The following is a 13,668-nucleotide window of genomic DNA, read 5'->3' as shown; positions in this document are numbered from 1 at the left end:
ATGTCATACACAGCCTCTCTTCCTCACTACACCTTAATCAATGCTCTAATGTCACTTTCAACTTTCTCATAAGGTCAATGCTCACTTGTTTATTCCGTAGGCCATGATAAGCATAACTTCTTTAAGCACACTGACAATGAAATAGTGTTCAAACCAAGCCAGCTCTGAAGCTTCTCTCATTCACTGAATCAAACAACACCAACCCAAATTTCATTTTCCAGATCCAGAGCTGAAGAAGATGGCGACGCGGATGAAACTATCTAAAATTTGCTCTCTGCTAATGGGTCTTCTCTTTGCTTGCTCTGCATCTGTTCAACTAAATGATCCAGGTAGCGTAACAGATCTGACTCCGGTCCCCACCTGTACATATCGCGATCGATGACTGTCTATTTTACTTGCGAGATTTGCCAGATTGGTACTTGTGGATGCCTCTGTATTCCTCTGCTTGCCTTGTGAACCTGACAAGCATGGTCTTCGCCACATCCAAAATGATCCCACGCATCGGGAAGCCGGCACTTTGGCTCGGGATGTTTCTGTTCGCGAAGGTGGCGGTGGAGGGCTACAGGCACCAAATTGCCGGTTTCTGGTCGCTGGACATGAGGGAGAGAGTTGTGAGGGAGAAATTTGGGAGTGGGTTGGTTGTGTTCTCCATGTTCCTGCATCTTGAAGCCGCATCCAAAAAGAAGGGTCTCTTTACAAGGAAGGATGAAGGAGGAGTTGTCAAACATATTGAACTCGGTGAGCCTCTTTTGCCCGTTGACTTCTTTTATTCTTGGAAGTAGATTTCGACGGGCTCATTGACTTTTGCCAATGATCTTTCCAAATTTTCAGGACAGATGATCCTGGTGGGGATTGGTTATGGGATGTCCTTGGTCTTCTTTGTATTCCAAAAGGATGAAATGAAGTTTTGACTGAATGGATCGCGGAGGCCTCGCATCCGCAGAGATGGCCGTGTTTTGATATGTACATTCAAACCTTCGGTATTGCAAAGGAAGGAGTCGTGACTCTTCTTCCGACATGAATGCTGAGATATGATCCTTTTGAGAACGCCGATACTCCACTCCGTCGGGTCGAACTTTAACCGAGAAGTTGCGAATGCAAAGAGAACATTTACACACAAGAAATTACGTGTGAAATGAGTTTTGTTCAGCCTATTGCTTATTAATTAGAGCAGTAAATGCAGTTACAGGTCATCGATACTATACTGAAGCCGTTATTAACTTCTTGATCTCGAGCAAGTTATAGAGTCATGTCACGTGACGTGTTGATACAGTAAGTCAATTATCGTCTTTTTATTCTCCGATAGACAAATCAGAAAATTAGTTAACGACGGGCTGGAAGGGCTTGGCCAGCCCGTCCGAGCCCAAATGGCAAAACCGCGGGCTTAAAAGCAATTTCATTTCCTTCTTGGCTCGGCCGCTCGGGCTCGGGCCCGGGCCCCGGCTCCACTGGTCTACCTTGTCCAAATTTTCTCATGATATGATAATCTCTCCTATGTTTCTATTCAAACGTGGCGGACAGAAATTCCAGATAAGCTCCCCTGCTTAACGAGGCGCCAGCTTGGATGACGCGTGTCGAGAACTGAGATTTTCTCGCTAAACGTCACCGCAATATCCTCCATGTTGTCAACACGTGGCACCGTGCCAGTTGACACATGTCTCCTGCCATGCGCGCCACGTCCATCGTTCTCACCCTCTTCTTCTTCTTCCGAGCGCTCTTCTTAATACCACCCTCGTTCTCGTTCCATATCACTCATCAGTTACTCACTTTCGAAAGTTCAAACACGCAGCCCAGAGAGAAGCTAACATGGCTTCAGAGCAGGTCTCCCGAAGAAAAGAGAACACCGCGAGCGAGCTAGAGATCCACACGGATACGGAGGAGGTCCTGAACCCGAAGATGACGATCCAAGTCGAGTCCCCTGCCGAGAAAGAGCGAGCATTGGACCCGGCCGGCGGGAAAGAGACTCTGCATGGCAAGACCCGGCCGGGGGACGAGTCGCTGGAGCGAGAGGGGAGAGAGACCGCGAGACAGGCGGAGGCGAAGGCCCGACAAGATCGAGAAGGGACGAAGGAGGAGAAGGAGAGCAGTGACGACAAGCAGTTGGAGCCTTTGGCGGAGAAAGTGAAGACTATCGACCTGGGAGGTCAAAAGGGGGGTTACGAGGGTGGGGAGAGAGAAGGTCACGGGAAGAAAGGAGAGTCGCTGGCGGAGGAGGTGGAGAAGATACAGATCGGTGGCGAGGAGATGCAGGGCCAAAGTAAAGGCCACGAAGAAGTAGCACAACCTACTCTAGAAGAGGTTTCGAGATTAAGAGCATTGGCCCAGCAGAATTCCATGGAGATACTAAGAGCTGCAGAGGAGCGCTACAACCAAGCAAAACAAATGGCGAACCAAGGACTCGGTGTGGCATCCGAGAGGGCCGCTCAAACGAAAGAGACGGTCCTCCATGGCGCTCGCGCCACGACTGAGTACGTGGCGGACAAGGGTGCGGCTGTCAAGGAGACGACTGTGGAGAGGGGCCAACACGGTCTTGCAGCCGCAAAGGAAACCGTGATCAGTGCCGGAAACACTGCTAAGGACTACACCGTTCCAAAGGCAGAGCAAGCTAAGGACTACGCGATGCAAAAGGCCGCGGAAGCTAAGGATAAGACGGTGGAGATCTCTAAAGGAGTCGCCAGCTACGCGGGAGAGAAGGTGGTTGCCGCGAAGGATGTGGCGGTGGAGATTGGCAAGGGCGCGGCAGAGAGTGCAGGGAAAGCGGCTGTGGATGTCAAGGAGAAGGCAGTCGTGGCAGGGTGGGGAGCTGCTCATTACACCGCGGAGAAAACGGTGGAGGGAACGAAGGCTGCTGCTGGGGTCGTTCAGGGAGTTGCCTTCTTGGCGGGAGAGGTCGCTGTAGGTGTAGGACATAAGGCAGCAGAGATTGCTGCCAAGCCTTTGGTTGCAGCGAAGGACGCGGCTGCTGCTTCCGGCGAAAAGGCCAAGGAGTATACAGCCAGGAAGAAAGAAGAAGCTGAGAGAGAGTTAGAAACCCAGAAGTTAGCCGAAAAGCAGGTGTTTAGTGGAACAATCGCGCAAATTCTAGTTGCTGTGCTCTTAATGATGTTCAATTTAGTTTAACAAACAACAGACTGCAAGACTGAATGAGAATTGTAGTTTATGAGATAATTGCTGTATTGCCTCATTCAATCGGAAATTGAAATGCTCTGCAGGAAACAGAAGGGACTGAACAGACCAAAGGTGTAGTGTCACAAGCCAAAGAAATGGTGGAAGGAGGGGCTAGAAAGGCGAAGGAGACTACCCAGGAAACACTTAAGGGATCGACCGAGGAGGGAAAGGTAGGGACCGGCGAGACTGAGGAGCAGTCGCCTGGAGGCGGTGTAGTGGGAGCAATTGGCGAGACTATAGCGGAGATTGCGCAGACAACCAAGGAGCTGGTGGTCGGCCAGGATGAGCAAGGAGCCGAAGAGGCGAACCTTGATTTGTCGGCCTTCTCGACCGGACAACATAGCAAGGAAGGAGAGCATGAGCAAGAGCGCGGTAAATAGGGGTTGGGGAGAGGGATGTAAGAGTTGAGAGGTGTGCGTCATGGGGAAAAAAGTGAGGAAGACCCAGCGAAGTAAAATAAAACAGTTTGCTAGCATTTATGCTAGCGAGCTGATGAATGTACAGATCAGAGAATGTTGATTGTGCGTCTTTGTTGAATTCCCGTGTAATATACGATTCTCTTACGGTTCAGAGTTCATTTTCTGAGGGATCCATCTTGCTTTCTTCTTGTGACCTCAAAACATGTGGACGTGGATTTTGGAAAAGTGATTCAAGAAAAGGGATTGTCATGCGCGTCTGCAACTGCAAGTAGAAGAGGAATTTACTTAAACCAATGTTTCCAGACATTGTAGAAGATCGGATTCCCTCTTTTTCCCATTACATTCAAACCCCAACAATCGGCGTTACATCACACAGACATGCCGTGAAATCCACGTACAGTAAAGAGGAGAAGACCAGACAGCTCTGAAAAAGCTGAAACGACTCATCAAATTTGTGGTTGGCAATGATCAACAGGGTATCTGAGAAGTGAACCATTCCATGACGTGAAGGGGGGCTTTGATCAGCTCCAGAGCGAACTCCACCACCAGGGTCACGCAGAAGCAGCAGGGGCATATCAGAGTCAACAGCAACCTGCAGCACGACCCACCATTTTTCTCGTCTACTACTCAAAATCCATGCGAGAATTCGAACACCCAGAGAGACTGTAACCATCACAAGACGATTTGATGTAGAGAGAGGAACGAAACGTACCCGACGATCCAGACGATGATGCCGACGATGGAGACTAGGAGAGCGAGAAAGGCGAAGGGAAGGCCAAGAAGGAACCCCAGGGGTCTGCAACCGTCTTCGCCGCACATCCTTGCTCTGTTCTACTCTGTCTCTCCCCTTTCGGGCTCTGGGCACGGCGAATCCTACTGCCTCTTGACGATTCTCTCTCTGGAAAAGTTTTGACGAGACAGAAATATACTCGGTTTCGTGAAGTACTTCGCCTCACCCGCCGCGCTAAGAGGATACCTGCCACCGATGCTGTCGTGCGATCGTTTCGAACTCTCGTCACGCCATAGAGAACCCAAGAAAGTTCCTAATAAAGTTCAAAACTTTAGCTTGAGACGTGAGCTGTGATTGACGCTGTATGTAACCCGATACGTGTTAAGGTCTTCGGATCATCACGTGGAGTTCAGTTTCTGCTGACGATTCTCATTCTAATACTGGACAGCGACGGCTTTGCAATATCATATGCGTGAAAGGGCCACGTCTCTCCGTCTTAGGAACTAAGCAATTCCCCACTCAGGATTTCTTTAATTTGCGGGAAACCCCACAGATCTATCTCAGCCTCCAATCGTCCCATTTTTGCTTTGCAATCGTGCATCGACACAGCATCTCAGCCATTTTTGCTATGCTTGATCTCTTCAAATGTAACGTGAGAGTTTCGATATGTTCAAATCATTCACACCTTGCCTGTGTAAATCCGCACATATCCTGTTTAGAAATCAAGGGAAACACTCGCCTAGACCCAAAATAAATAGTTATGATCCACCCGATCCAGTGGACCCGGGTACGAAATTCCCTCACCATCAAACAACAAATTCGATAACTTTACCTGAATAAGTAAATTAGTAATGAAGAGACTCACCATAAAGAGATAAGAAGAAAGTGCACGCAGCTTCAAGCTGACAGGCACCACACGGCAAATTCCCTTGTATCCTACTAGTATTAACTTGTCCAAAATAAGCTAGAAAAGGAAAAAAAATCACAAAGGTGCAACAGCAAAGTTACGAAGTATGAACTTATGTAGTATTTACATCTCAATAGGAGTGCGGAGAATGGCACAGAACATGCCCATGATTTCACATCGATATCACGAGATGAGATCAAAAACCGGAATACTGCATCTTCTCCTCAATGAGCTCTTGAACTTCTTTTATGCTTGCCAAGAAGATAGTTGCTGTTTTAAAGAAGGTTTTCCTCGAAAGTTTCTGTTAGCAAGTAGTCATTTTTCACGTGGCATTCCGCACCGCCACTGAAGTATGTAGTCAGTTGTTGAAGATATTCGCATCCAAGCAATTGGCGCTGTAATGTGAGTGAACTTGTTTCACCCGATATGAATGAAATCATCAGGTGGGTCCGCTTGAACCAGAGTTCTCACTCTCCATAGATATGATGTGAGCCAGCCTATCGTATACCTGCCATGATTTTTTCACAACCATAAGTGTACGAAACTCGCAAACAGTTGGTACAATTGTCCGAAAGACCTCATACCACAGAAAGCTGCTCCTTCCTATCTTGCTTATTTGTCGATGATGACGTGTACCTCGAGAAATAGTTAAAGGAGAAAAATCAAAACAAGGTAATAGGAGCGCAGAAAATTTTGATTGGTGTTTTTCCTTACCAGTCACGAGGAATACCGGCTTCGTCTCGAGCTGAATAATTGAAGGGGCCCTTCAACTCTACACTGTACTCTCTCAATATGTCTGCATTGAGAAAGTTGAATCAGCAAAGGTTTATGGAGCCACAACAGAGCCCTGAGGGGGTAGGTCCAGAACCTTTGAAAGTGGAGCAAGGAGCTCGGTTCATTTTCTGACATACGGAGATAAACCAATCGACACCAACGGCTACATGAGCTGTTTCCTCATCAGCGATCCTACCCACGATTTTAGATGTCATGTTGTCACCAAAGCCGACCAATTTTTGCACCAAACGTGGCCCAGCATCAAGTCCCCTGGCCTCCTGAGTGAAAGGGTAAAAGAAATTCTGTACCTTTGAGCAGGTATGGCAAGTTGCAATCAGCAGTTATACTGTGGAACTACATAAGGTATGACAAGTTGGATGATCCTCTTTTTCAGATGTTAACCATGGTAAAGCTTAATACTGAGGTGAGCAGAACAGCATCCAGGTGAAAGCAAAATCTTCTTCTCACCCTCCTGAAGGGACTTTTTAATGGACAAGATGAATGTCCAACTACCATGGAGCAAATTTAAGCAATGACGGTGATGCCAAAGAATCCAAGAATAATAAATGAAGGCCATGGGTGAGTAGGGAGAAGGAGTGCCTTCATGTCGCGCTTAACATTATGAGTGTAAAGACAAAAGGAAAAGCAAGAGTCTTTGGGCCAATCATTGGAAGAAATGCTTTGTAAAGCTCATCACAACAAACAATCGACGACTCAAATGTCAAGAGTTACCTGAACCAGTGGGATCACTGCCAAACGAGCAGCAACATTATCAGAGGATTTGTCACACTCTCTCCAAAGCAAGTTATGAGCAGGCATATCTCCGTACCTAAGGAAACAAAGAGAATATGATGAAGGCATACTGGTCACACAGGCTATAACGAATTTGCTAACCCAAATGATCCACTGACCTGAATCCAAGCTCCAGAAGCCTTTGAGAGCACCAAGCAAAATGGCGACTCTCATCATCAGCAACGTGAGCAAAGTCCTCAAAGAATCCTTCCCCAAGAGTCTCCAAGAATGGTGAGAACCGAACCACAGTATCCCATGCCAAATCAATCGCATTCAGCTCCACATGAGCAAGATTATGCAGCATATAGGCATTAAGAGGTAATCCTGATTCTTTAGGGGGCGGCATATCCTTTGGGGAAACCTACAGTAAATACAGAAGACAGTTGAGAGTCTTAGACTTACTGACAGGCGAGCAATTTACCATGTAAACAGCATCTCAAGATCCAAATTCTAAACTGGCAAAAAGATTGAGAGGTCGATCACCAGCGAGAGACCGAGATTCCAATCTAATGGAAGGCAGAAAACATTCTAACAGTGCATCAACTAGGCAACATCAAATTTTTCGTGTATTGCAAGTAAAAGCAGATAATAGTCCCTGCATTGGCATTCACAAACAATGCAGTTTCCCCAGTTTTAACTTCAGGTCAAGCTTGCTGAGACTAGTGGTACTAGCAATTGAAATACAACACCTCCATATGATGCTCTGGAAATAAGAAACAGAAACTGCCGAGAACTATAGCACACAAAACCCCGACTCTGAAGTATCATTGCATAACAACAACCAGAGATAAATCAGTACTAACATCGTAAAAAACAAAAGCTTCGAACCATGGGGCCAAGTAATACATTTCCCAGGAATCACAACTCAAGTCCAGCAACCGCCAAAGTCAACTTCACCTCAACAGTGACAACACCAACCCCAGAATGCACTGAAAAGAACCAGCTCCCAGAATTCGAAACTCTCGAAACTCGATGCTTTTTTGACAATTCAAAATACAAAAACCAGAGTTACCAATTCAGGTTTCGCAGGCCTGGCTGGTCTATCAGGGGGCCGAGAGACCCCAACAGGTAGATTCTCACCGCGCCACCTGCAATACGCGAGATGGGAAAGCTCCGACTTCGAAGCAGGGTCGCTAGTGGAAAGAACGAGAGCACCCATTTCAGCCAGGGAAGAAGCCGAGCCGATCGAGCTCTGTTTCGGGTCGAGCGACGAAGGGGACGGTTTGGGCAGAGGCTGAGGTCCTCTGGGTCCCCAGAACCGGTTGGGGTTCAGCGAGCTCTCTCGCCATGACTGGAGACCCGACCACGGCGTGTGCTCGATGCAAGAAGGTGCCGAGGAGGACGAGGATGATAGAGGCTTGGGTCTGAGGGCTGACGAGGAAGACGGTCTGAGAGGAGGAGGGCATGAGACTACGAGCTTGAGGTACTGCATCATCTCTACAAGCCTCACATTTCATTGCGTTCGGAAAAATAAGAGAGAGCAAAAAACTTTTTAAAGCAAACTTTTATCTTCTTAGAACTATGCTAAATTGGACGGAATTAAAAAAAATTGGACTTTATTGTATTAATACGATAAATTTTAAAACTTGATGGTATTAATTGAAAATTTTGATCGCATGTTCGCAAACCTTTGAGCAGCCGCGAGTGTTTCAGAGGCTCAACGATCGCTGCCCATGGCGGGATGGTAGCCATTTTCCGAAACTTCAGCACCGCACGCTCATCCGTCCAATATATTCCCAGACGGCTCTCCCTATACGCAGCGGACCGAGACCTCCGTCGGCTGGATGGGAACTCCTTCCCTTTCTTCGACGAGAGAAAGCAACTCGAGTCCCGTCTCGTCTCTCTCCTCGATGGCTGCGACGGTCTCGTCCAGCTCAAGCAAGTCCACGCCCGTGTCTACCGCAAGGGCCTCGAGCAATGCTGCTACGTCCTCGCGAAGCTCGTCCGCACGCTCAACGAGCTCGGCGTCCCCGTGGACTCGTACCAGCGCCTCGTCTTTCGGCAGGTCAGGTGCCCAAACCCGTTTCTTTACACTGCCCTCATTCGTGGGTACTCGGTTCAAGGGCCGTTTAGGGAGTCCATTGGGTTGTATACGAGCATGAGGAAGGAGGGTGTTGACCCCGTGTCTTTCACGTTTACGGCGTTGCTCAAGGCTTGTGGTGCGGCTCTTGATTTGAATTTGGGGCGCCAGGTGCATGCCCAGACGATGCTGATTGGTGGGTTCTGCTCTGATTTATATGTGGGGAACACGTTGATCGGTATGTATGTGAGCTGCTGCGATTTGGGTAGTGGGCGTAAGGTGTTTGACGAAATGCTGCACAGAGATGTTATTTCCTGGACGACGTTGATAGTGGCATACACGAAGACCGGTGATATGGTGTCCGCTGGTGATTTGTTTGATGGGTTACCAGTGAAGGATATGGTAGCTTGGACTGCGATGGTTACTGGGTTCGCACAGAATGCCAAGCCGAGGGAGGCATTGCAGTTTTTCAAGAGAATGCAGGATGCTGGCGTTGAGACGGATGAGGTTACATTGGCCGGAGTTATCTCGGCTTGTGCTCAACTGGGTGTGGCTAAATATGCTAAATGGGTTCAGGATGTGGCTGAAAAATCTGGACTTGGGCCAACTGATAATGTTGTTGTGGGGTCGGCTATGGTTGATATGTACTCAAAATGTGGCAATATAGAGGATGCATACCTGATCTTTAAAGGAATGAAGGAACGTAATGTGTATACATATAGTTCAATGATTTTAGGCTTTGCAATTCATGGCCTTGCTCAAGCAGCGATGCAATTGTTCAATGAGATGGTAGAAACAGAGACAAAACCTAATAAAGTTACTTTTATAGGTGTTCTTGCAGCTTGCAGCCATGTTGGGATGGTGGATCAAGGCAAAAGAGTATTTTCATTAATGGAAAAGCACTATGGTGTCGTTCCAGATGGTGATCACTATGCTTGCATGATCGATCTTCTTGGTCGTGCTGGCCATTTGAATGAAGCACTTAAACTTACCGAGACAATGCCCGTAAAACCCCATGGAGGGGTGTGGGGAGCACTTTTGGGGGCATGTCGTATCCATAGGAACCCTGACATTGCTCAAATTGCTGCGAGCCATCTTTTTGAGCTCGAACCTCATGCAATTGGAAACTATATGGTTCTGTGTAACATATTTGCATCGGCTGGTAGGTGGGATGATGTTTCAGATGTGAGGAAGTTGATGAGAGGGAAGGGATTAAAGAAGAATCCTGGATGTAGCTGGTTTGAGTCGAAGGAAGGGGAGATACACGAGTTCTTTGCAGGTGATACAAAGCATCCGAGGTCTAGTGAGATAAATGGAGTGTTGGAGGATCTTCTGCAGAGATTAAAGGGACTCGGTTACCAGCAGATCCTGAGTTCCGTGGCTTATGATGTGAGTGAGGATGTCAAGAAAGGCATATTGATGGCTCACAGTGAGAAGCTGGCTCTGGCATTCGGGCTGCTGGATTCTAGCGCAAATCGCCCTATCAGGATCATGAAGAACCTCAGAATATGTGAAGACTGTCACTCTTTCATGTGTGGCGTGTCTCACATTATTGGGAGGGAGATTATTGTGAGAGATAACGTGAGATTCCACCATTTTAATGGTGGGACTTGTTCTTGCGGTAATTTCTGGTGACCAGATATAGTATATGCATTGCTGGAAGTCTTCTTGTTATTATAAACGTGCTCCTGGATTTGCTTCTTGTGATTTTACTAATACGATGGAGCAATTGTTTCGATTCTTTTCATTAAAGGGCTCAAGAGAGATTGCTTCGATGAAGTGCTTCGTTGGGTAGGGTCAGACGGTCAGTTCTCTTCGCTCATGCTATTTTTTGATCGTCTAAACTAAAGATGCACTCTCTCGAGCTTTTGAGGTGATGACACGACTTTGTAACGCATTGAATGTTGAGAAAGTCTTGATGCTATTCCCACGTCTCAAAATTCGAGTTCGACATGTTTGACGTTCTTTTAGGCCTTTCATTTTGCCTTTTCTTTCCTTTAGTGGATAGTAGCATTTTGTTAAAATATGGTATGTATGTGGTCCGGCAGCATTGTAGGCTGACTTCGTCACACCTTATCACCTATGGATCCAACTGATTTCGTGAATTCGAAACAGATTACTTTCTCTGGGCTTAATCTAAAAAAAAACTTAGAGCTTGACCCTGGTTTAGGTTAACCTCAGTGGCGGTGAGGCAAAAGAATTGGTGGCACATGGAGCATAATAGCTGATTTGCAGAGTCGTTTTGGTGGGTCTCTCACTCTCTACCACTCTTTAGAAAGACACTTCAAATCTCTTTCATCGGCCAAGACGATCACTGTATCTGCATCTGCATCAGCATCAGCATCAGCACGTGCGTAAGACGCCTGTCGCCCATTTTGCTCAGATATTATTTTTAGGTGCCCTTTTCCACCAAATCCTTGGCTTTGTCGAGTTCCTGGAAGTGAAAGCCATCTTGTTCTGAGTGGCAACTAATTTATAGTTTTCAGATCACGCACTGGTCAAATATTGCCTTGAGAGGCTATTGGTAGATTATTGGGAATCCAACCTACAAAAGTCAAAGTGTATGAACAGTTATAGCTCCACATCAAATCCATGGCGAGCAAAATCTTACTGTTCCAATACCCTCAAACCACAACGGCAGTTATTGCTGGCACAACAATATTTTTAACAAGCTACATAGTTCATGTACAATTTGGAACATATGGTCAATATAGGAAATGCTTGAATATGGAGAAAGACTTGCATGGGCCCCTTACATGGATCAGGCTTGAAGATGGCCTTTTAAATCATGCGAAATTTACTGTTCTCAATTGATTTAGTTTATTGTATATTGGATATACATATACTATATATATATATATATATATGAAGTAATTTACTTGAAATTGAAACTACTATGTACTCCGCTATCGAATTGAAATGAAAATGCTAGTTTCGATAAACATAAGATTTTGTGAGTATTGCAATAGTATATTCCATGTCCATCATATCAAATCAACAGCATTGGGACTTCTGATGCCCCCATTTGCTTTGTCAATGCCTACAGATTTCTACCATACTAATTGTAGAGATAAGTCTAGGCTGTGCTTAGCTAACCGTACTTTACGGAGATTTTGTGAACAAAGCACTCCTTAAACAACTAGCTAATGAGGACATCTTTACACTTTTCAATGCATTGTCTCTTCTCTTATATAGTATCATTCGTTAAGGAATAAGTTATGTCAAATTAAGTACAAACATGAATCATGTTATAGTCTTGTGGTGCATACAACATTGCGTCACAATTATTTATTGCGTACATTTTGAGTATTGCACGTATAAGCCTTATATTGAGAGAGAGAGAGAGAGAGAGAGAGAGAGAGAGAGAGAGAGAGAGAGAGAGTTGTAGACTTTGTGAAGGAAAACATTAGGAACTATAAGCGAGCCAAAAACATAGGACTCCTGAAATTCTGGTGCTAGTGCAGTACATGTCCTCTCTCTTATCATCACATACATCATTATTCCAAACTAACATTATTCTTGTTCGCGTACACCTTGTAATAAGCTAGAAGATGTAAGTAAACGTCGATCCCCATAGAGCTTTAGCCAGGATTATAGAAAACAACCCTTGCTCGCATGGTTCGGTTTCTATGGCTCACGAAGTGCGGAAGGCGTGGCAATGTGATGTTGCGGGTCGGGTCCTCCTGGCACCGCCCTCGTCGGGTTCGCATCCATGGTCGAAGCCCTCTCAATAAATCTCAGCTTGGCTCCATCGCCATAGCCAAGAAGACGGCTGTCAGTCCTCTTCCATGGCAGGGCACGTCCCTGTGCATTCACAATGAGAAACATGAGAAGAACCGCGACGACCGAGACCCGCCTCGCATTCGAATAACCAGCCATGTGTGATCAAATGTTTTGTTCTCCAAGAAAAGTTGAGCACAGCATTTGAGGACAAAGATGCGAATGTGGGTGTAGTAGCTTGAGCTACCATGCAAGCCCAAGGCAAAGGATTTCTTCTGTGGGTGCTTGACCTGAGTCTTGGGTCGCTCTATTTATAGACAAATGAAGAGAAAAAAGGGGGATGAGTAGAGACAACATGAGACAACATTAGTCACAATGACTCACACTCCCATTTCGATTTTGTCCTTAGACACCACATTATGGTCCTGCCCATAATTGTCCCCCTTTGAGACATGTGATTCTGCTTACTGTGGGTGTCCAATTGCCATAGGGCCGTACCAATATAAAAATTTGGTCATCTTGGATCTTTACATGTCATTGCCTCTCCTTCCATTTTCTTGGAGGAGCCTCCACACCCACCCAAAAGTCAAAGAATAGAAAAGGGTACTTCAATCCAAAAAACCTTGTCATCAATGCCTTAATGCCATTGTTATTGGACGGTGACTGTAAACAAATTGCCGAAGTTTTTATTTTCTTTCAATAATGCGTTTCGGATCGGCACAAAAATTGTTCAGTGATCTCACGTCTCTTAATTAAGATATTTATATGCTCTCTACATATGTGTGGTCATTCTTTACCTATATATAAGTTTCTAGATTAGACTTTCCAACATGGCATGAGAGTTAGGTTCTGCGCCAGTTTATTTCGCATGTGTTGCCCTCTTTCGTTGAATTCACTCGTCTAATTATGTCGGTCCACAATCCAATCCGATGTTAAAGCAAGCTAGCCTGATATGTTGGTCACCCCTCTATCCTTTCTCTCGGGCTCCATTAATTTTGATAAATTGACAATAATTTGTGTCTAAATATTTTCATGAATGATGAAAATATTTTTATTCATTCATCTTTATAAGCAAATAAATGATCATTTTTTGGAAAATGGAAAAATTTATTTTCTGCAAAACAGAAGTAACAAATTT

At 45.7% G+C, this 13,668-nt stretch overlaps 6 protein-coding genes across 8 annotated transcripts in view; 3 read left to right on the top strand and 3 right to left on the bottom strand.

Moving 5' to 3' along the window:
• The window catches only part of LOC115746805, a 959,385-nt gene that overhangs the window by 628,119 nt on the left and 317,598 nt on the right, over window positions 1-13,668 (bottom strand). The window lies entirely within an intron of this gene.
• On the top strand, window positions 155-1,073 carry LOC115746779. Its single transcript, XM_030682693.2, has 3 exons — window positions 155-329; window positions 412-738; window positions 832-1,073. The coding sequence occupies exons 1-3, from the start codon at window positions 239-241 to the stop codon at window positions 909-911; spliced, it is 498 nt and encodes a 165-aa protein (XP_030538553.2). The 5' UTR covers window positions 155-238; the 3' UTR covers window positions 912-1,073.
• LOC115746820 (seed biotin-containing protein SBP65-like) lies at window positions 2,245-3,558 on the top strand. The gene is made up of 2 exons (XM_030682736.2): window positions 2,245-3,054; window positions 3,213-3,558. Exons 1-2 carry the CDS (start codon window positions 2,245-2,247, stop codon window positions 3,546-3,548), a joined length of 1,146 nt encoding a protein of 381 aa, XP_030538596.2. The 3' UTR covers window positions 3,549-3,558.
• LOC115746883 (signaling peptide TAXIMIN 1) lies at window positions 3,896-4,779 on the bottom strand. Its single transcript, XM_030682834.2, has 2 exons — window positions 4,300-4,779; window positions 3,896-4,179 (listed from the first exon to the last, which is right to left on the bottom strand). Exons 1-2 carry the CDS (start codon window positions 4,404-4,406, stop codon window positions 4,056-4,058), a joined length of 231 nt encoding a protein of 76 aa, XP_030538694.1. The 5' UTR covers window positions 4,407-4,779; the 3' UTR covers window positions 3,896-4,055.
• Window positions 5,163-8,272, bottom strand: LOC115746882 (uncharacterized protein HI_0077). 2 transcript variants are annotated; one of them, XM_030682832.2, is made up of 7 exons: window positions 7,803-8,271; window positions 6,910-7,151; window positions 6,731-6,827; window positions 6,093-6,276; window positions 5,939-6,020; window positions 5,809-5,860; window positions 5,163-5,732 (listed from the first exon to the last, which is right to left on the bottom strand). In XM_030682832.2, the coding sequence occupies exons 1-7, from the start codon at window positions 8,223-8,225 to the stop codon at window positions 5,664-5,666; spliced, it is 1,149 nt and encodes a 382-aa protein (XP_030538692.1). In that variant the 5' UTR covers window positions 8,226-8,271; the 3' UTR covers window positions 5,163-5,663. The 2 variants fall into 2 exon arrangements, with proteins under 2 accessions (XP_030538692.1, XP_030538693.1); XM_030682833.2 differs by having other exon boundaries at window positions 5,696-5,732; window positions 5,809-5,854; window positions 5,933-6,020; window positions 7,803-8,272.
• LOC115746880 (pentatricopeptide repeat-containing protein At5g44230) lies at window positions 8,402-10,819 on the top strand. Of its 2 annotated transcripts, XM_048282086.1 has the most exons (2): window positions 8,402-8,795; window positions 8,982-10,819. In XM_048282086.1, exons 1-2 carry the CDS (start codon window positions 8,472-8,474, stop codon window positions 10,443-10,445), a joined length of 1,788 nt encoding a protein of 595 aa, XP_048138043.1. In that variant the 5' UTR covers window positions 8,402-8,471; the 3' UTR covers window positions 10,446-10,819. The 2 variants fall into 2 exon arrangements, with proteins under 2 accessions (XP_048138043.1, XP_030538691.2); XM_030682831.2 differs by having other exon boundaries at window positions 8,402-10,816.

This window comes from Rhodamnia argentea, chromosome 7, assembly GCF_020921035.1.
Source record: "Rhodamnia argentea isolate NSW1041297 chromosome 7, ASM2092103v1, whole genome shotgun sequence".
Classification (NCBI taxonomy): domain Eukaryota; kingdom Viridiplantae; phylum Streptophyta; class Magnoliopsida; order Myrtales; family Myrtaceae; genus Rhodamnia; species Rhodamnia argentea.
Note: the sequence above shows the minus strand (reverse complement) of the source record. Positions and strands in the feature narration are given on the sequence as shown.

What these genes read in the sequence shown, in the direction of transcription:
- LOC115746779 (XM_030682693.2), top strand. Translation starts at nt 239, where the DNA reads ATGGCGACGCGGATGAAACTATCTAAAATTTGCTCTCTGCTAATGGGT. An exon ending in TGTTCAACTAAATGATCCAG is followed by an intron (nt 330 to 411) that starts GTAGCGTAACAG and finishes GAGATTTGCCAG; the next exon opens with ATTGGTACTTGTGGATGCCT. An exon ending in TGTCAAACATATTGAACTCG is followed by an intron (nt 739 to 831) that starts GTGAGCCTCTTT and finishes CCAAATTTTCAG; the next exon opens with GACAGATGATCCTGGTGGGG.
- LOC115746820 (XM_030682736.2), top strand. Translation starts at nt 2,245, where the DNA reads ATGCAGGGCCAAAGTAAAGGCCACGAAGAAGTAGCACAACCTACTCTA. An exon ending in AGAAGTTAGCCGAAAAGCAG is followed by an intron (nt 3,055 to 3,212) that starts GTGTTTAGTGGA and finishes AATGCTCTGCAG; the next exon opens with GAAACAGAAGGGACTGAACA.
- LOC115746883 (XM_030682834.2), bottom strand. Translation starts at nt 4,406, where the DNA reads ATGTGCGGCGAAGACGGTTGCAGACCCCTGGGGTTCCTTCTTGGCCTT. An exon ending in ATCATCGTCTGGATCGTCGG is followed by an intron (nt 4,180 to 4,299) that starts GTACGTTTCGTT and finishes GTCGTGCTGCAG; the next exon opens with GTTGCTGTTGACTCTGATAT.
- LOC115746882 (XM_030682832.2), bottom strand. Translation starts at nt 8,225, where the DNA reads ATGATGCAGTACCTCAAGCTCGTAGTCTCATGCCCTCCTCCTCTCAGA. An exon ending in GGCCTGCGAAACCTGAATTG is followed by an intron (nt 7,152 to 7,802) that starts GTAACTCTGGTT and finishes TATTTACTGTAG; the next exon opens with GTTTCCCCAAAGGATATGCC. An exon ending in GGAAGGAGCAGCTTTCTGTG is followed by an intron (nt 5,733 to 5,808) that starts GTATGAGGTCTT and finishes AAATCATGGCAG; the next exon opens with GTATACGATAGGCTGGCTCA.
- LOC115746880 (XM_030682831.2), top strand. Translation starts at nt 8,472, where the DNA reads ATGGTAGCCATTTTCCGAAACTTCAGCACCGCACGCTCATCCGTCCAA.